Here is a 19,971-nt window from a genome sequence, read left to right as displayed (position 1 = left end):
AGGCTGCATGGGGGCAGCGAGGACTGGCCTCCCCAGCACTGTGCCTGAGGTTTGTGCCCTCCTCGTCTGCAGCATCTCGACCCTGCTCCACGGGGGCGGCCTTGGTGAGTGTGTGCCCCTGGCTTGAGGGGGCTGCAACACAGTGGTTGCAGAAAGCACCGTGAGGTTCACCTTATCTTGCTCTTTCTCCTGCCAGCCTGTTACCACTGCGTGTCTGGAACATATGGCTTCGGGTCCACTGGCTGCAGTGTAAGCCTTCAGGGCCAGTGAGTATTGGTGTGGGGTCTGGGACCAACCATCTCCTTTCTCTGATGGCCCTGTAATTCCCCACAGAGTGCCACTGCCACACCAAGGGGGCCACTGGTACCATTTGCAACCCTGTGAGTGGGCAGTGCACATGCCGGGCAGGCCTTGCTGGTGGCCGCTGTGACCACTGCCTCTCTGGCCGGTGGGGCTTCCCGTGCTGCCGGCCCTGCGCCTGTAGTGGGCACGCTGAGTTGTGCCACCCACTCACAGGCGTCTGCCAGGCTTGCCGGGGAGCCACAACAGGCCAGCACTGTGAGAGATGAGCACTGTCACCGGAAGGGCTGGGTAGGAATTATGATGAGTGGGCCATGTCCCATTCCATGTGCTACTGCCCTCAGGTGCTTGGACGGCTACTATGAAGAACCTACGCTGGGCTCAGGCCAGCAGTGCCGACCTTGCCCCTGTCCTGGGCACCCTGGCTCTGGCCTCTATCATGGGATTTGCTGCCATGTGGACAGTGTGAGTAGACGTGTCCTATGCCTCTGTGCACCTGGCTATGCAGGTGAGGGATGTTTGACAAGGGAAAACCTGAGGCCCTGCTCACTTGTTCACAATTTCATCCGGTCCACGACACCTGTATGCCGAACTGCAGGCTGGGCACCTCTCCTGGAGGAGTTGCTGTTGGGGGCGGGGGGGGGCGGTCAAATGGGAGGAGCTATAGGCATGGACTTTGTAAGCCAGGAAGGTGGGCTGTAATGTAGCTCCTGTGTTCTCTGCCCTCTTGGCTCGATCTCAGACTTTCTGGCTGGGTATGTGGGACCCACAGGCCACAAGGGTACAGGAAGCTACCTGAGACAACCCACATGTACCTCGATCCTTTCTAGGCCCCTGCTGCGACCACTGTTCCTCTGGATGCTTTGGGCACCCTTGGCCAGGGGGAGACCCCAGAAGGAGTCCATGCCGGCCCTGTCAGTGCAACAATAATATCAATTCGCATGACCCTGCTGCCTGCAACCCCCACGGTGGCCACTGCCAGCGCTGTCTGCACCACAGCCATGGTCCCAGCTTTGCCCACGGCAGGCCTGGCTTCCATGCCAGTGCCCTGCATCCAGGGGGCTGCCGTTGTGAGTGTATGGCTAGGATGGGTGAGAACATCCCAAGGCAGGTGGGTGGGTTCTCCTTCCTCAGACTCTTCCTCGTCCCCAGGCTGCAGCTGTGACCCCCAGGGTACTGTCCCTGCACGGTGCCCCTCTTGGGCTGAAGCCTCCTTCTGCAACCAGGTCAGCGGGCAGTGCCCTTGCTGCCCCCACACACAGGGGCAGGACTGTAGCCACTGTGCCCCCCTCTTCTGGCACCTGGGGGGACCCCAGGGCTGTGAACCCTGCACCTGCCATGCCCAACACACTGTGCAGCTGGCATGTCACCCAGTGAGTGAGGCCATATTGCACATAGCTTGTGGCAGTGTCCGGGTGTGAGTGAAGGTGTGTGTGCCTCTGACAAGACGTTATTTGTGGCTGGTGTGAGTGTTCACATGACCACCAGCAGCGGGCGTGTGGCTGCAAACAGCTGTGTGAGTCTCTGCTTTTGTGTGACATCGGCTATAAGGTGGTGGCGGGATTTGGGGTACAGCAGACATGAGACCACACGTGCCTGACCCCACATGCAGCCGTGTGCTAGTATGTGGGTAACCCACTGTGAATGGGTACCGGCAAGTGGAGTGAACGTGGTGGGGGTTGGGCGGGGGAGGCTGAGGAGACACCGGTGAAGGGTAGGGATTGAGAGCTGGTGTAGGCAGAGGGGGATGGTCACTGTGAGCAAGAGTCTCCAGGAGGAGAATGGCCAGCGACCGAATGAAATGAGGCCGAAGTATGTGTTCTTCTGTCCTTGACAAAGAGACAGTGGGAGTCAAGGTGAAGGAGGCATTGGGTAAGGGTATGGAGACAGCGGGGTGTTCGGATCAGGACACAGAGGGGCAAAGAACAGCAGGTCAGGAGTTGAGAACCCAGAGGGTCTGTGGGAGGCTGGCAATGTGGGAAGGTGGGGCTGGCCAAGGAGGTCAGGCCAGAGGAAGCAGGAAGGGAGAAGCCTCCAGTTGAGCACAGGTGTGGGTGCTGCCCAGGGCAGGAGCAGGTCAGGGAGAAGACTCTTGTGTGCATGCACTGCCTTCGAACACTCGTGTCCTTCTTCCTGGCCCAGAGGAGGCTCTGTGCTCCTACCGACTGGCTCATGCTCTCTTCCCTCAGGCCACGGGTCAGTGCACCTGCTGGGCAGGATTTGGGGGGGGTGACCCAGAGCAGGACTGCAGAGGTGAGAGGACCACTCACACAATCCACAGCAGCAGGGGTGAGGTTGTCCTGAAGGGACCCAGTGTGGAGTAGCAGGGGAGCAGCGGGGCTTTCCTGAGGGCAAGCATAGCATGCTTATCGCTGTTTTCCAAAAACTCAAAGAAATATCACGAAAACAGCTGTCGGCAAGGCCAGGTGGGGTGTGCCCACAGAGAGCACACATCAGGTGGCTCTTTCTGAACCCATCTGCCAGTTCTTCACCCCAGCTGACCCCTGACTGGACGTAGAGCTTCCGGAGCATTGTGCTGCTTCCCTGCCCAAAGGCTGCCATGCTGTATGGCCTCTGTGGCCAGGGAGGACGCCTGTGCCCATGGCCATTCTGAGCAGTGGCTTAGGCAAAGGCTTGCGTGCACCCTCCCACTCACACAGGGCTGTCCCCCAGGCTTCTTGGAGGCAAGGCTGGGGCAAGTGCTGCCTGCTCCCTGCCCCTACCCTGTTTCTCTCCCACAGCCTGTGCCTGTGACCCACACGGCTCCATCTCGCCCAGCTGTGATCCACACGCAGGCGCCTGCCTATGCAGAGAGGGCATCTCAGGGCTGAGGTGCCAGGCATGTGCATGTGGCTCCAGAGGTGGCTTCGCACACTGCATGGCCTGCCCTACCTGTTTCACCTCCTGGGACCTATGTCTAGCTCTGCTCCAGCTGCGGCTGGGAATTGTGGCCCAGAAGGTCATCTCCCTATACCAGGAGTTGCCTGACTGGGGTGCTAGGGGCCAGGGTGGACACTGCAGGCCCTGGAGGGGATACTCCGGGCAGGCACAGATTCTCCTGGAATCTTCTTCACCCGTTGCGGGGACTCTGGAGCAACTTACAGAGTGGATAGGTGGGTTCAGGCAAGGGGTCTTGGGTCAGTAAGGAGGTCTCCAGCTAGCTTCTTAGGGTCGGGGATTTCAGAGAGTCTCAGGTTGGCCTGAGTCCTGGGTTTGGGAGTCAGGTGGGTTCTCTTGAGTGAGGCGTCATGGAGGAGAGTACATCTCTGGTCAGGCTGATAACGCCACCTTCCTGCAGAAGGAAAGTGATTGCATTGGTCCAGACACTGTGGGCCATAGGGCAGTTTGTGGCAGAAAGAGAGCCATGGGTTAGGAGGCAGTGTGCACAGCTGGAAGAATTATCCCTGGAGCTAGACTGTGTCAAGGGCTTGGCCTGGCTCAAAAGGGCCACAGGAGCCCAAGGTGAGGCCTAATGGGCAGGTGGGTGGGCAGGTGAGGGTAGGGGCTAGGCTGGGACAGAAGGAAGGGGCCAGGTGTCCTGGCTTATGTATCTGGGGAACCCAGAAGGCTGTTTGGCCCTGCCTCAGCCAGTGGAACCCTGAGTCACCCTTCTATCCATCCCTGCCATCCCTCGCAGATGCTGTGGCCCAGGTCCCCTCAGCTGCCCTGCTTTCCCAGGAGGCCCTGCTTAGAGTCCAGGTTGTGGCCACATTTGGAGAACCAGACAACATCCTGGAAAACGCCTGAGAGGCCCGGCGGTGGATGGAGCAGCTGCTGTGGGGGATGGGCCAGCCAGGGACAGGGACAGCTGTGTGGGAGCTAAAACTGAAGGAGCTGGTCAGCAGGGTCCAGATGTTGCATCCACAGCTTCTGAGACTCCTAGTCAAAGCCAGAGTGGTGGGTGGAGATATGGATCACTAGAGAGGTTTTACCAAGGTGAGGACTCTCTTCTACGGTAACCTGGGTGTAGGGCAATAGGGGATTTGCGACATCCATTTCTCACCGGATCACAGGATCACCTGTCTTGTTTGCAGGAATGCAGGGGTTGGGGACCTGGGCTGGCCTGTATTTCTGTACCCTGTGCTGTTCCCTCTTGCCCTGGAACCCTTCCCACTGGCCAGTGGGCTCTGCTTGCTTCCTGTAACTCTTCCGATAGCCTGGACATAGCTGCCACAGCCTTAGGGCAGCATCCTCCATCAGCAGCTGGTACAGAGCCATTGGGGCCATGAATGGGAGCCAAGGGGGGAGTCAGAGGGAACCATAGCTTGGCCATAGGGTTGCAGGAGACACAGTCCACATCTGACCCACCCCTACCAGCTGCAGCAAATCCAGGCCCGGGAAACATGGCATCAGGCAGGGGGGCCCTGGGGTGTGGCCACCGTAGCCCACGTGCATATCCTCCAGCATTTCGTCTTGAGTACCTGTCGGCTTGTTGTGTGTCTGTTCATAGCTGAGGGCAGGGGCAGGTGGGCATCTGGACATTGCTGTGATACTCCTTCCAGAATGAGGAATGCTCATAGGGGCTGACCAGGGGTCAGGTGGGAGCACTAGCGTGCTGCTAAGTATTTAACAATTGGCTGGAGGTCGGAGGGAACTGATTGGTAGTGAGTGCCAGTTTCCATGGTGTAAGTAAATCCACCATGGCTGATTGCAGTCTGCCCACCATGTACCAGCGGATTCACAAAATTCCTGAAATTTTAGCACTTGCTCTTGTTAGCCCCCAGCACACCATGTAGTCATGTCAGAGACAAGACCAGTGAGAGGTTAAGGTCAGGGTTTGTTGGGTCAGAGATCAGAGCTCATACCTGAGATTCCTACCCCAGTTCCCACAGATGAAGGCGCAGAGGCTGTGAGTGTGGAGCTGGTGGCGTGATGTGGGCTGGCGGTGCCCCTCCCCCAAAGTGGGGCAGTGGGCATTGCCTTCCTGCTGGGTCAGATCCAGGGTGCCCTCCCTGCACCACACCCCATAGGCCAGGAACTGCCCTGAGCTGAAGGCGTCCTCCATCAGGCACAGCAGACCAGGTGGAAGGGCCGGGAGGCTGGAGGCAGAGGGCAGAGGGTGGGGAGGAAACTGATCATCTGCACCCTTCAGGGAGGGGACATCTAGGGCCAAGGACCAAGTGCTGGATGTTCAGGGGGTGCTGGTTGAGGTGAAAAGACACAAGGGCTGCAGAGCGAGAGCTGCAGGCAGCAAAACAGACACTTGGAGGCCTGGAGGCCAGTGTACAGGAGGTGACACCACACCCATACCCCTCAGCTCCTTCACACCTCTTGTTCAGTGGCTGCTATTATCCCTAGCCTCCCCCTGAGATCCTTGAGCCACTGTGATACCATGGTGCTAGGAAATACACAGACCATGAAAGCACCCAACTTAGCTGTTATCCTGCTGGGACCTCCCTGTGATCCTCTGACCCTTGCCCAGGCAGAACAGGTGACGCCAGTCCTGGGGCATCTGTCCAGTGTAGCTGTGGCTTTCAGGACCTCTTTGGCCCTGAGTCAACAATAGGCCCAGGAGGCAGAAGAGCAAGCAGTACACGGAATGGGCGTGGCTGGGGGGCCTGGGCAAGGTGAGATGGGTACACTGGACATTGAGGTCTCACAGGTGAGATTTAGGCTGGGACTGGGCTACGCTGGGCTGAGGCAGGGTTTCAGTTCTAAAACCCCCTATCCTGCCCCCGCAAGGCACCTTGGGTAGCAATATGCCTGAGACAGTAGGATCTAGGTGGGGTAGATTTCAGGTGGAGTCCTGCTCTAGGAGTTGCAGGTGGCCCAATTAGGCATGGCAGAGTTGCAGAAGGGCACACATAGCCTGGTGGCCATGGCACAGGACACAGGAGAGCGGGCACAACAGGCACGAACTGAGGCCCTAGAGCTGCTGAAGTGCGTGCAGAACAGCTGGAGCCAGCTAGAAGGTACGGAGATGGGCCATGGCGGGGCGGGGATGGGGTGGGATAAGGGTCAGATGGGAGGGTCAGAGTCAGAACAGGGATGGTATGGGAGGGTCAGGGCTGGAGTCAAAGTTCAGAACAGGGGTCAGATGTTGATTAGGGTTAGAGTTCATTTAGGGCTAGGGTCAGAGTTGAGATCATGATGGAATGGAGGGCCAGGGTCAGAGATTAGGGCCAAAGGTCAGAGCGTGGCTCACATGACCTGATCCTCAGGGTTGGAGCGCTTCCTGATGCAAAATGAGCAGACACTGCGCAAGAAGATGGCACCCTGAGGGCCCTGGAGCAGCAGGCAGGAGAGCTGCTTGAGCACATGCTGCTGTGGGCAAATGTATGTGCCACCTGCTGACTGCGGTCCATGGATGTCAGTAAGATGGATTCGGGGACTACCTGAGTGACTCCAAGTGACTCCAAGTGATTGGCCCAAGAATCTCCCCACCTTGAAAGACCAAGGACCCCATTGAGTGCCCTTGAAAGACCAAGGACCCCATTGAGTGCCCGTTGACACTGAGTAACCCCCCATGTGACCCCATGATATCCTCCAGTGATCCTCTGTCCTTGAGAAACCAGATTATCATGTAAATCTCAAAAAGGCCATCTAGTGCCTTTGACCCTGATAGAACATATTCTGAGAGATCTAAAATTCTGAGTCAACTCTAGTATCGCTGAGCCCCTCAGGTTGACTACATGACCCTGGGGGTAACTGGAGACCCCTACTCCAGATAACTGCAATAACTCCCAGAGACCCTGAAAGTCCAGTGGATTGACTACTATCCTGCCCGGATTCTTCTTAAGAAGCCTGGTGATTCCCCGCAAGAACCCCCAGCTTTCTCCCCCGGTCCCACAGCCCTGGTTACTCTCCACCTGGCCCCAAACAGAGTGGGCACAGCTGTAGAACTCAGAGTCACCAGGCCCTGGCCCTACAGACCCACGGAGTCCTCAGTCCCGCCTGTGGTCCCAGGGGCCAGGGTGGGGCACTCGCTCCAGCTCGCATTCCAAGCCCGGCTCCGGCCTCCGGCCTCCCGGCGGGCCAGAAGGTGTGGACCGGATGAATAGTCATGAGATCTGGATTCACTCACTGCCTCTGCCATCGATTTCCCAGCACCCATTGTTTCACGCTGGCAAACTGAGACAGCGCTTCTTGTGCCTACTTGTTGTAGTGACTAAGGGAGGTGGAGACCCCTGGAGCCGTGACTTGGGCAGGGGATGACCTTTCTCCATCTCTCCTCCTACCCCCATCTTGTCCTGTCACTTGGGCCAGGTCAACCTGAAGTTTCCCATGTCCCTAAATAGAGGAGCTTGCTGTCTCTGTGTGTGCCCTCTCACTGCCCCACTGATGCTGGAGCTCTGGGACTGAACAGCCTCATTGATGGTGACTTCCACAGCGCCTACAATGGTAGGGACAAAGGCTGTGTTCCAGGGGGCCGTTTGAAGTCTCACATCAGACTCCTTTCCTTTGCTCAAGCCACACCCCCTCCTTAGTGCACCCCCTAACTGTGGAGGCCTAAAGCCAAAACCCTTTCTCCTTGCTCTGCACAGGTGTGGGTAAGGGAGCTCAATAAAGATTTGCAGGTGAGCTGGCCTGTGTCCGATTTCTAGAACGAGGGTTTTTTTTCTGGGGAGGTGGGAAGAGAACTACGGTATGGTATTGCACTCCTGCCCAAAATCCGCTCCATGCTTTCCTTCTTGCCGTGCTTCTCAACTTTGCTCAAAGTCGCGGGACTCCGAGAGTGGAGGGGCCTCCGGCTGGAGGACTGAGTGGGAAATCAGCCACGGACGTACGCGGGCAGGGTCTGCACGGGACCCCGAGGGAGGGGGAAGGTGGGCACAGGCTCCTGACTTCTTATCACCCCTCATTTGGATTCCCCTCCTCTTCAGGATGGATCGGGCCTCAGGGGACCGAGGGAGGGACCTGCGGGGACAGCCTGGGCCCTGGGAGCTTCGACTGGGCCTACTGCTGAGTGGTGAGAGGGCCTGGTGAAGGCCTGGGGTTTTGGGATGTGATGGTGGGTCCTGGGGAAGCCAGCCCTGGGGCTACTGGGTGGGAGCGCCTCAGAACTGGCTGACCCGCTGTTCCCAGTGCTGGCCACCGCCCTGGCCCCGGATGTGCCAGGCTGTTCGAGGGGAAGCTGCTACCCTGCCACAGGTGACCTGCTAGTGGGCCGTGCTGACAGACTGACTGCCTCATCGACCTGTGGCTTGCACGGCCCCCAGCCCTACTGCATCGTTAGTCACCTGCAGGTGCGGCTGGGTGGGATGGGGGTATTGGGGGGTAGGAGGTTCTGGCACTGCCTGAAACACTGACCCTAACCTTGACTCTGACCCAACCCAGGATGAGAAGAAGTGCTTCCTGTGTGACTCCCGGCGCCCCTTCTCTGCTAGAGACAACCCAAACAGCCATCGCATCCAGAATGTAGTTACCAGCTTTGCACCACAGCGCCGGGCAGCCTGGTGGCAGTCAGAAAATGGTGAGGCCGTGGATGGGGCATGGGGTGAGCAGGGTTGCCCACCAGTAGTCTCAAGTCCCTGACCTCCGACTCCTGCCCCAGGTGTCCCCGTGGTCACCATCCAGCTGGACTTGGAGGCTGAATTTCATTTCACGCACCTCATTATGACCTTCAAGGTGCCCGCATGTCTGGGAGCCTGCTTGAATCACCCTGCTTGGCTCCCCATTGCCCCTGAACAGGGTCCCAGCTTCTTAGCCCAGCCTTGCTGAGCTCATAGGCTGTGTTCTGGCTGCATGGAAGGCTCCTTCGCCTCCCACACCTTCTGTTGCCTTCTGCCTCCAAGCCTTTGCCCATGCTGCCCCAACAGGAGGCTGGATCAGGTGCTGCCTCCCTGGGCCCCATGAACCCTGAGCCTTCCCCCTAGAAGTGGCTGCCTTCCCTAATTATTGCTTGGCTTCCAGTGGTCACCCCCGCCTGTCCATGAGCTGCTTAGGGGCAAGCCCCAGCTGGGCAGGGCTCTCTTGATGGGCCTGGGCTGGCCTTGAGTCCTGATGCTCACTGATCAGCCATGCCCCCCACCCAGACATTTCGTCCTGCTGCCATGCTGGTGGAGCGCTCAGCTGACTTTGGACGCACCTGGCATGTGTACCGATATTTTTCCTATGACTGTGGGGCTGACTTTCCAGGAGTCCCACTGGCCCCCCCACGGCACTGGGATGACATAGTCTGTGAGTCCCGCTACTCAGAGATTGAGCCATCCACTGAAGGCGAGGTGAGGGCTGGGATCTGACGTGGGGCGGGGGGATGGGGGATGATGGGCCTGAGGCAGGGTCCAGTGTCTCTAAAGGCTCCATGTCCCTCCAGGTCATCTATCGTGTGCTGGATCCTGCCATCCCTATCCCAGACCCCTATAGCCCACGGATCCAGAGTGAGTGTTCCTCTCTTAGAGCCTGGCACAGTCCCAGCGTCCGGCTGGTGACTATTTGGGGCCTCAGTAGCTATTTTGGGTGCTTCTTAGGGCAGGTGCCAAGTCCAATTTAGCTCATACAGCAGTAGACAGGAGGTCTCCCAAGGTGACCTTGGCAGCTGCAGCCCCTGAGTGGGCATGGGGCAACAAGAGCCTGCCTGGCCAGCTGGCTCCCAATCCTTTCCCCCCACTTAGACCTGCTGAAGATCACCAACCTACGGGTGAACCTGACACGGCTGCATACACTGGGGGACAACCTGCTGGACTCACGGCGGGAGATCCGTGAGAAATACTATTACGCCCTCTACGAGCTGGTTGTGCGTGGCAACTGCTTCTGTTATGGACATGCCTCGCAGTGTGCACCCGCCCCAGGAGCTCCAGCCCATGCTGAGGGCATGGTGAGGAACTTCAGCTGGCTGCAGTAGGGCTGGGGGCAGGGACAGGCCTGGCCGGACAGTGCTGACCACTTGCCTGCCCGCCTCCTAGGTTCATGGGGCCTGCGTCTGCAAACACAACACTCGTGGCCTCAACTGTGAGCAGTGTCAGGATTTCTATCATGACTTGCCCTGGCGTCCAGCCGAGGATGGCCACAGTCATGCCTGCAGGAGTGAGTGAGATCCTGGCCCCCATAGCCCCAGAACACTGTGGCCTGGCTGTGCCATGGGTAGAACTTAGAGCTGGCTGGTAACACCCAGGCTATCTCCGAAAGGTATCCAGGCCTTAAGGGACTCTCTTAACCCTTTTCCACAGTCTGTTCTGGGCAGGGGCCCAGTATGATGCTGAAACATTAAGTACCTGAGCCCCCGCCCACAAATTCTGGCCTGTCGGCAGGGACCTGCACTGTCACTGGGACCCCTACTCCCCTTATCTTCAGGACATGGTCCCTCAACTGGCCTTTGTCCTGCCTTCCCCTCCCCCAAGAGTGTGAGTGCCATGGGCACGCCCACAGCTGCCATTTCGACATGGCCGTATACCTGGCATCTGGCAACGTGAGTGGAGGTGTGTGTGATGGATGTCAGCACGATACAGCTGGGCGCCACTGTGAGCTCTGCCGACCCTTCTTCTACCGTGACCCAAGCAAGGACCTGCGGGACCCAGCTGTGTGCCGCTGTGAGGCTGGGGTTGGGCGTGGGAGAGGGAAGGCTGAGTCTGGGGTAGGAACTAGGAAGCCAGGCTGCTGTCCAGGTTGCAGGAGTTTGGGGTGGGGCATGGGGGGTGGAGGGTGGAGCCAGGCTGGGAATCCAGCATGGGGGAGGCTTGGGAGATGCGTGGTGCTGGGCTAGTTGGGATAGGGTGACCCTGCATCTCTTTTTGCCCTTAGCCTGTGATTGTGACCCCATGGGTTCCCAAGACAGTGGTCGCTGCGATCCCCATGATGATCCTGCTCTGGGGCTGGTTTCGGGCCAGTGTCGCTGCAAAGAACATGTGGTGGGCTCTCGCTGCCAGCAATGCCGTGATGGCTACTTTGGGCTCAGTGCCAGCGACCCTGCAGGCTGCCGGCGTATGTGCTTCTTGCCCTAGCTCCTGTACTGACCTTAACCCTTGACTTCTTACTTTCGACCCAATTCAACACCAGCACTGCCACAGCTCCCCAGAGTGTGTTGGGTCTCCTTCCCTGCAGGGTGTCAGTGTGATGCACGGGGCACAGTGCCTGGGACCACCTCCTGTGACCCCAACAGTGGAACCTGTTTCTGCAAGCGTCTAGTGACTGGACGTGGCTGTAACCGCTGCCTGGTGCGACTGAAGGGGCTTGGGGTTCTGGGGTCCTGAACTTATCCTCAGAGCACAGGGCTAGGGAGTGGCGTCTATGCCCCCACGGGGTCGGTGCGGAGAGCTTAGGGTCTATTCCTGGCTGAGAGGCCTCAGGTCTGGGAGGCGAAGGGTAGGAGCCATGGTCTAGGAACCGTGTTTTCACCAAGGGGTGGTAGAGGCTGAGAGCTGTCATTGGATTCCTGGATGGGTAGTGAGGGGGTCTGTTTCTAGCGCCCAGCAACCTCCTCTCCCCTAGCCTGGTCACTGGGGCCTGAGCCATGACCTGCTTGGCTGCCGTCCGTGTGATTGCGACGTGGGTGGTGCCATGGATCCCCAGTGAGTGCTATATAAGGGGTCCCAGGAAGGGTGGGAAAAGATCCTGGGCAGGAGAAGGGGTCCTTCTTGAGTAACTGTGGGTTTCCCAGGTGCGATGAGGCCACAGGTCAGTGCCGCTGTCGCCAGCACATGGTGGGGCGACGCTGTGAGCAGGTGCAGCCTGGCTACTTCCGGCCCTTCCTTGACCACCTAACCTGGGAGGCTGAGGACACCCGAGGACAGGTAGAGGGCAACGTTGGAAGGCAGGGCTTGGGTGGGAGAGGTGGTGTTATGGGTGGCACTTTGCCTGGGGAGGGTGTCTGGCCTTGGACAGGGCCTCAGCTGAGGAGCTGGGGTTTGAGGACACACTGTGGCAGAACTTACCTGAGTACCCACCCTGAGCTGCTGTATCCCTCCCAGGTGCTCGATGTGGTGGAGCGCTTGGCGACCCCTAGTGGGACTCCATCCTGGACAGGCCGGGGCTTTGTTAGGCTGCAGGAAGGTCAGACACTGGAGTTTTTGGTGGCTGCTGTGCCAAGAGCCATGGACTATGACCTGCTGCTGCGCTTGGAGCCCCAGGTCAGACCCTGTGAAACCTGACCCAGAGCTGCCCCTCCGGATGTGGTAGTGCTTCCCTCACCATCCCCTCCCCCCAGGTCCCTGAGCAATGGGCAGAGATGGAAGTGACCGTGCAGCGCCCAGGGCCTGTGTCTGCGCACAGCCCGTGTGGGCATGTGCTGCCCAAGGATGACCACATTCCAGGGACTCTGCAGCCAGAAACCAGGTGAGGGTGCTAATGGTAGCGTCTGTAACGGTGGAGGGTTGTGGGCCAGCCCTGATTCCCTGCAGGGTACTCAGAAGACGCCACTGCTCATACCTCTGTCCCTTGCTTTGAGTGTCCCTCCTCCTGAGTGCTATTCGCCAGGTGCTGCTGGGAATGGCACAGGTCAGAAGACGGAAGCAGAACAAGGCCTGCTGTCTTCGGGGTCTAAGTTCCAGAGGCCTGTGGCAAGAATTAATGGGAAGCCGTTCAGTGTCACTATAGGGAATGCCCGCAGGGGGGAAGGGAAGGCATGAGAACATTCTGAGCAGCGATGTGACTGGTCTGATGATATTTGTTTCAAGTATCTTTTTTCATCACCTTTTTTAAACTTTTTATCATGTCAGTATTCAGACAATACACAAAGGTGGAGAGACCAGCATATAATGGGCCATACGCATCATAGACGTTTTACCAACTGCGATGTGTATTTAACAAAGATCCCTCTACTTGCTGAGTGGAAAATAGACTTAAAGCTGGAAGCTGTTGAGTTAGCTGAGTGACAGTGGGTTGGACAGAGGTTTAGCAGTTGTTGTGGCAAGATGGTGAAGGTTCCAGAGGGTTCCAGCGGCAGAGCTAATGGCTTAGACATGGAGGAAGGGGAGAGAAAGTGGAAAATGACTCTAGCGTTTTGGGCTTGTTCATCTGGGTGAGGATTGGGCTCTTTACTGAGATAGAGACATAGGGAGAAGCAGTTCTGAGGTAGTTAGGCATGGAGGAGAAGGTCAGTGGGTGGTTGGATTTCTGTGTCTGGAATTACTGGGAGGCCTCAAGTTGGAGATACAAATTTAGGGCTTATCACTAAGGAGATAGGTCCAAATGAAATGACCGGAGAAAGGAAGGGGGACCAGAACCAAACTTTGGGGTGTCTGAGGCCAGTAGAGAAGGAGGAGTTGGGGTGGGGGAAAATCAGGAGTGTGGACAGGGTTCCAGAAGGGGAGAGAAGAGTGTCTCAGGAAGGAGGATGCGCTGCTTTCATCGCATGCCGCTGAATGCTGGAGCAGACGGGAACAGAACAGAGGCTGCTGGGTTTGGCCACATGGAGGTCGATGGTGAGCTTGGTACAGGCTGTCCCCATGGCATGTTGGCATAAAAACTGCATTGGCGTAGGAGGCTAGTGGAGGCAGTGACCACAGTCTAGTTTTAGGAATTTGTTGGGCAAGCAAATTTGTTGAAAGCAAAGATAAGGTAATGGCTAAGGGAGACTCAGTGATTGAGGGAAGATGTTTTCAAGGGGGATAAAAGAACCCTAGCATGGGTTTCCAAGCTGATGGGAATGACCTAGGAAAGGCAGGGCCAGGTGGCAGAGGGGGGATGATGTCGTCTTGGTGAAGAAGAGCAGAGGTTGGAGGTCAAGGTTGGAGGAAGTGTGAGGAGGCCGTTGAAGAAAAAATTGGCAGGTATTTGTGCCAGGGAGATGCTGTGCGGTTGCAAGGTTGTGGGTAGTGTTTTCAGAGATTGGTCTGCACAGGTATAGGAAACCCAGTGAGCCACGTTTGTGGGACTCGCCTGTATCAATTCTCTGTCGGGCTGTCCAGCTGTCTGTTGGCATGACCCATCCCGAGTGTCTTTCTTGGCCAGTGGTTTGGTTGCAGGTGTGCGGGGTGGGGAAGCCTGGGGTGGTGGATGTAGGGACCCTGGCTGAACCCCATACCTGTCTTTATCTCCCCCTAGGTATATGGTGTTTCCCAGACCTGTCTGCCTTGAGCCTGGCATCTCCTACAAACTGCATCTGAAGCTGGTGCGAACAGGGGGAAGTGCCCAGACCGAGGCTCCCTACTCCGCACCCAGCCTGCTCATTGACTCGGTGAGGAGCCCCTCTCCCCACTCTGACCAAGAAGGCAGGGTCTGTGGTATGGGACCTGTGGCAGGGGCCAGACAGGAGGGGCCCGTGACAGAAGAGGCAGGCCCATGGTGGTACTCAGTGCTCTTGCAGTGCCCATAGGGTCCTGGGTCTGGGCCTCACTCTTCCTTGCTCGTTGCTTCAGCTGGTGCTGCTGCCCCGTGTCCTGGTGCTGGAGATGTTTAGTGGGGGGGATGCTGCTGCCCTGGAGCGCCGTGCCACCTTTGAGCGCTACCGCTGCCATGAGGAGGGGCTGGTGCCCAGCAAGACCCCTCCCTCTGAGGCCTGCACCCCCCTCCTCATCAGCCTGTCCACGCTACTCTACAACGGCGCCTTGCGTGAGTGTCTGTGCCGTGGGTCAGTGGGGCAGAGGTGCAGGGGCCCCAGGCTGACTCGGCCCTCTGCCCCTGCCCCACAGCCTGTCAGTGCGACCCCCAGGGCTCACTAAGTTCCGAGTGCAATCCCCACGGCGGCCAGTGCCTGTGTAAACCTGCGGTGGCGGGGCGCCGCTGTGACCTCTGTGCCCCTGGCTTCTACGGCTTTGGCCCCACAGGCTGTCAAGGTACCTGCCTGCCTTTCTTCTCTCTTATTCTCTCTCCTCCCCACGACTGTCCTCCTTCCTCCCTCCGACTGTGCTTCATCCTTTCTCTAACTCTGCCTTGGACCTCCTACTCCCAGCACCGGGGCACTGGAAGTTCTCTTCGATTCCCCGACTTTCCTACCCTGAGCCCACCTAGATTCCCTCCAACCGCTTCCCTGGCTCAGCCTTTGCCTCGCCCCCAGCCTGCCAGTGCAGCCCCGAGGGGTCACTCAGTGGCCTGTGTGAAGGGACCAGTGGGCAATGCCCCTGCCGAACTGGGGCCTTCGGGCTTCGCTGCGATCACTGCCAGCGTGGCCAGTGGGGCTTCCCTAGATGCCAGCCGTGTGTCTGCAACGGGCATGCAGATGAGTGCGACACCCACACGGGCGCTTGCCTAGGCTGCCGTGATCACACAGGGGGTGAGCACTGTGAAAGGTGAGCCTGGAGCAGCTAGGAGCGGGTGGGTGGGTGGGTGGGAAGGCGGCTACGGGATCACATATCTCTTCCTGTCGCTCCCTGAAGGTGCATTGCCGGCTTCCACGGGGACCCACGGCTACCATATGGGGGCCAGTGCCGGCCCTGTCCCTGCCCTGAAGGCCCTGGAAGCCGGCGGCACTTTGCTACTTCTTGCCATCGGGATGGCTACTCGCAGCAGATCATGTGCCACTGTAAGGCAGGCTACACAGGTGAGTAGCTAGATAAGGTGCAGGCATGGGATCAGGGTGGGGCAGCTGAACTGAACACTCATGCCTTCCCCAACCATGAGCAGGGCTGCGGTGTGATGCTTGTGCCCCTGGGTACTTTGGGGACCCGTCAAGGCCAGGTGGCCAGTGCCAACCGTGTGAGTGCAGTGGAAACATTGACCCCACGGACCCTGATGCCTGTGACCCCCGCACGGGGCAATGCCTGCGCTGCTTACACCACACGGAGGGGCCACACTGTGCCCACTGCAAGCCTGGCTTCCATGGGCAGGCTGCCCGACAGAGCTGTCACCGTGAGTGTGGGATTGGGAGGGGATGGCTGGGGTCGGGCTCTGCTGCTCGGGCTCCCCTTGATTAATGTGCTGTTGACTGCCACAGGCTGCAGCTGCAACTTGCTGGGTACAGATCCCCAGCAGTGCCCATCCGCTGACCGCTGCAACTGTGACCCAAGCAGTGGGCAGTGCCCATGCCTCCCCAATGTCCAGGGCCCTAGCTGTGACCGCTGTGCCCCCAACTTCTGGAACCTTACCAGTGGCCATGGCTGCCAGCCCTGTGCCTGCCACCCAAGCCGAGCCAGAGGCCCCACCTGCAATGAGGTATTGGACCCTCCCGTGGGTCCCTGGGTGGATGGGACCAGCTGTCTGTCTCGACTCTCAAGAGCTGAGCCTCTGATTGAGGTGCTGACCTCTGCCCTGTTCCCACTCTAGTTCACAGGGCAGTGCCACTGCCGTGCTGGCTTTGGTGGGCGAACCTGTTCTGAGTGCCAAGAGCTCCACTGGGGAGACCCTGGGTTGCAGTGCCGTGGTGAGAGAGCCAACAAGGCCAGGGTTGCTGGGGGGCTTCCCAGTATGCCCCACTGCTACCCTAACTCTGTGGTCTGCCCTTTCCTGCAGCCTGTGATTGTGACCCTCGTGGAATAGACACACCTCAATGTCACCGCTCCACAGGGCACTGCAGCTGCCGCCCAGGCGTGTCAGGCGTGCGCTGTGACCAGTGTGCCCGTGGCTTCTCAGGGGTCTTTCCTGCTTGCCACCCATGCCACGCATGCTTCGGGGACTGGGACCGCGTGGTACAGGACTTGGCTGCCCGTACACGGCGCCTGGAGCAGCGGGTGCAGGAGCTGCAGCAGACGGGTGTGCTGGGTGCCTTTGAGAGCAGCTTCTGGCACATACAGGAGAAGCTGGGGACTGTGCAGGGCATTGTGGGTGCCCGCAACGCCTCAGCTGCCTCCACTGCACAGCTCGTGGAGGCCACAGAGGAGCTGCGGTGCGGATGGGCCTGAGGATACGTGGAGGGATGGGGCAGAGACCCAGTGGACCAGGGCTGAAGCTTCTCTAAACACCAACCCCCACCGGCACAGGCGTGAAATTGGAGAGGCCACTGAGCACCTGACCCAGCTGGAGGCAGAACTGACAGATGTGCAGGATGAGAACTTCAATGCCAACCATGCACTGAGCAGTCTGGAGCGAGACGGGCTTGCCCTTAATCTCACACTGCGGCAGCTGGATCAGCATCTGGACCTGCTCAAGCATTCAAACTTCCTGGGTGAGCTGTTGGTCAACGAGGCAGGTCGACCAGGGTTGGGTGATTTTTAAATTTTTTTTTAAGGGAGAGAGAGTGTGACGGGGCGCCTGGGTGGCACAGCGGTTGAGTGTCTGCCTTCGGCTCAGGGCGTGATCCTGGCATTAAGGGATCGAGCCCCACATCAGGCTCTTCTGCTATGAGCCTGCTTCTTCCTCTCCCACTCCCCCTGCTTGTGTTCCCTCTCTCGCTGGCTGTCTCTATCTCTGTTGAATAAATAAATAAAATTAAAAAAAAAATAAGGGAGAGAGAGTGTGAGCAGGGAGGGGCAGAGGGAGAGGGGGAGAGAGAATCTTAAGCAGTTTCCACGCCTAGCGCAGAGCCCAACACGGGGCTTGATTTCAGGACCCTGAGATCATCACCTGAGGCAAAATCAAGAGTTGGATGCTTCATCCAGGCGCCCCAGGTTAGGTGATCTTTAGCTGACTGCCAGCCTCTGCTCAATATAGGTGCCTATGACAGCATCCGCCACGCCCACAGTCTGTCTGCAGAGGCAGAACATCGTGCCAACACATCGGCCTTGACAGTGCCCAGCCCTGTGAGCAACTCAGCAGATACCCGGCACCGGACAGAGGTGCTGATGGGTGCCCAGAGGGAGGACTTCAACCGCAAACACATGGCCAACCAGCAGGCACTAGGCGAGCTCTCTGCCCGTACCCATTCCCTGAGCCTGACAGCCATAAATGAACTGGTAAGGCACAGTGTAGGGTGGGACATGTGGCTGTGGCTATTCCTTCCACAGGGCCCTGACTTGTTCTGTGCCTGGCAGGTGTGTGGACCCCCGGGGGATGCCCCCTGTGCTACAAGCCCTTGTGGGGGTGCTGGCTGTCTGGACGAGGACGGGCAGCCCCGCTGTGGGGGCCTCGGCTGCAGCGGGGTAGTAGCCATGGCAGACCTGGCACTGGGTCGGGCCCGGCACACACAAGCAGAGTTGCAGCGGGCACTGGCAGAAGGTGGTGGCATCCTCAGCCACGTGGCTGAGACCCGTCGGCAGGCAGGCGAGGCACAGCAGCGGGCCCGGGCAGCCCTGGACAAGGCTAATGCTTCCAGGGGACAGGTGGAGAAGGCCAACCAAGAACTCCGGGAACTTATCCAGAGTGTGAAGGACTTCCTCAGCCGTGAGCCTCCCGTGTGGCCCAGGCCATGTGGTTGTTTTACCTGTGTCTGTGTTCATATTTGTGTCCCTGTGTTCATACTTGGGTCAGGGCCTGCACTGGACCTATGTTTGTGACCCCATGTCTAGTCCCTCAACCCTTGCCTATATGTGGTCCCGAAGTCCGTGACCCCGAGTCTGTGCCCACTTAGAGTTCCTGTCCTTGTAGTTACATCACTATGCCTATTAACAAACCCATATTCCATGTGTGGTCCCACACCCCAAGATTGTGTTCGATGCCTGTGCTGGAGAATCTGTGTGCCTGAGCCCTTGCCTGTGTCCCCATAGAGGAGGGGGCTGATCCTGATAGCATTGAGATGGTGGCCACACGAGTGCTAGAGCTCTCCATCCCAGCATCACCTGAGCAGATTCAGCACCTGGCAGGAGAGATTGCAGAGAGGGTCCGGAGCCTGGCGGATGTGGACACAATCCTGGCGCGTACCGTGGGAGATGTGCGTCGGGCAGAGCAGCTGCTACAAGATGCACGGCGGGCAAGGTCTGATCGTGACCCTGGCCCCTATCCTTGGCACCTGGTCCTGATACTTACAGGCCCTGATTCCCTCTCTTCCTCAGGAGCCGGGCCGAGGGGGAGAAACAGAAGGCAGAAACAGTACAGGCAGCACTGGAGGAAGCCCAGAGGGCACAGGGTGCTGCTCAGGGTGCCATCCAGGGGGCAGTAGTTGACACACAGGACACGGAGCGGACCCTGCACCAGGTGTGGTCTCTGGAACATCAGTGGGGCAAGATTATGGCATGCCCCCATAGACCTGTTTAACCCTGGGTCCACCCGTGACAGGTGCAGGAGAAGATGGCAGGTGCAGAGCAGGCACTGAGCTCTGCAGGCGAGCGGGCTCAGCAATTGGATGGTCTCCTGGAGGCTCTGAAATTGAAACGAGCAGGGAATAGCCTGGCAGCCTCTAGTGCTGAAGAAACAGCAGGCAGTGCCCAGGGTCGTGCCCGGGAAGCTGAGCAGGTGGGTTGAGGCAGAGCCAGCTGGTGGGGGTTGGGGTAGAAGCTGGGCCTCCACTGGGCCACTGTGCTGACTTTGCCCTCTCTATCCCCAGCTGCTGCAGGGCCCACTAGGTGACCAGTACCAGACAGTGAAGGCCTTGGCCGAGCGCAAGGCCCAGGGTGTGCTGGCTGCACAGGCGCGGGCAGAGCAACTTCGGGATGAGGCTCGAGGCTTGTTGCAGGCTGCTCAGGACAAGCTGCAAAGGCTGCAAGGTGAGGACTAGGGTAGGTGGAATGCCACAGGTGTGGGGCCGTGGGAGAAGGACCCTGCAGCTGAGACCTGCCCCTCCTAGAGCTCGAGGGGACCTATGAGGAGAACGAGCGGGCACTGGAAGGCAAAGCAGCCCAGCTGGACGGGTTGGAGGCCAGGATGCGTAGTGTGCTTCAAGCCATCAACTTGCAGGTCCAGATCTACAACACCTGCCAGTGACCCCTGCGGGATTCCTATCCTAGCCCCCAGCCCCGCCCCGCCCCCGTTACTGCCTCTGCATGGAAAAGTTCCCAGCCTGACCAGGCCCCCAATAAACTGCTGTGAATTTCCACTGTGTCGTCTGGA

The 19,971-nt window shown here is 58.7% G+C and overlaps 1 protein-coding gene across 2 annotated transcripts; it reads left to right on the top strand.

Moving 5' to 3' along the window:
- The first annotated feature begins 7,944 nt into the window (after nucleotides 1–7,944).
- On the top strand, nucleotides 7,945–19,957 carry LAMB2 (laminin subunit beta 2). Of its 2 annotated transcripts, none has more exons than XM_011226657.3 (33): nucleotides 7,945–8,036; nucleotides 8,124–8,209; nucleotides 8,326–8,486; nucleotides 8,578–8,713; nucleotides 8,795–8,868; nucleotides 9,276–9,464; nucleotides 9,557–9,620; nucleotides 9,855–10,057; nucleotides 10,146–10,266; nucleotides 10,581–10,769; nucleotides 10,981–11,160; nucleotides 11,281–11,393; nucleotides 11,668–11,747; nucleotides 11,837–11,969; nucleotides 12,147–12,305; nucleotides 12,383–12,510; nucleotides 14,221–14,353; nucleotides 14,535–14,727; nucleotides 14,808–14,951; nucleotides 15,173–15,404; nucleotides 15,492–15,655; nucleotides 15,739–15,963; nucleotides 16,049–16,266; nucleotides 16,378–16,474; nucleotides 16,564–16,936; nucleotides 17,031–17,215; nucleotides 17,701–17,942; nucleotides 18,021–18,369; nucleotides 18,693–18,900; nucleotides 18,978–19,119; nucleotides 19,201–19,377; nucleotides 19,469–19,628; nucleotides 19,709–19,957. In XM_011226657.3, exons 2-33 carry the CDS (start codon nucleotides 8,125–8,127, stop codon nucleotides 19,843–19,845), a joined length of 5,394 nt encoding a protein of 1,797 aa, XP_011224959.1. In that variant the 5' UTR covers nucleotides 7,945–8,036; nucleotide 8,124; the 3' UTR covers nucleotides 19,846–19,957. The 2 variants fall into 2 exon arrangements, with proteins under 2 accessions (XP_011224959.1, XP_019656628.1); XM_019801069.2 differs by having other exon boundaries at nucleotides 7,946–8,023.
- The last annotated feature ends 14 nt before the right edge of the window (nucleotides 19,958–19,971 follow it).

Source organism: Ailuropoda melanoleuca, chromosome 4, assembly GCF_002007445.2.
Source record: "Ailuropoda melanoleuca isolate Jingjing chromosome 4, ASM200744v2, whole genome shotgun sequence".
Lineage (NCBI taxonomy): Eukaryota > Metazoa > Chordata > Mammalia > Carnivora > Ursidae > Ailuropoda > Ailuropoda melanoleuca.
Note: the sequence above shows the minus strand (reverse complement) of the source record. Positions and strands in the feature narration are given on the sequence as shown.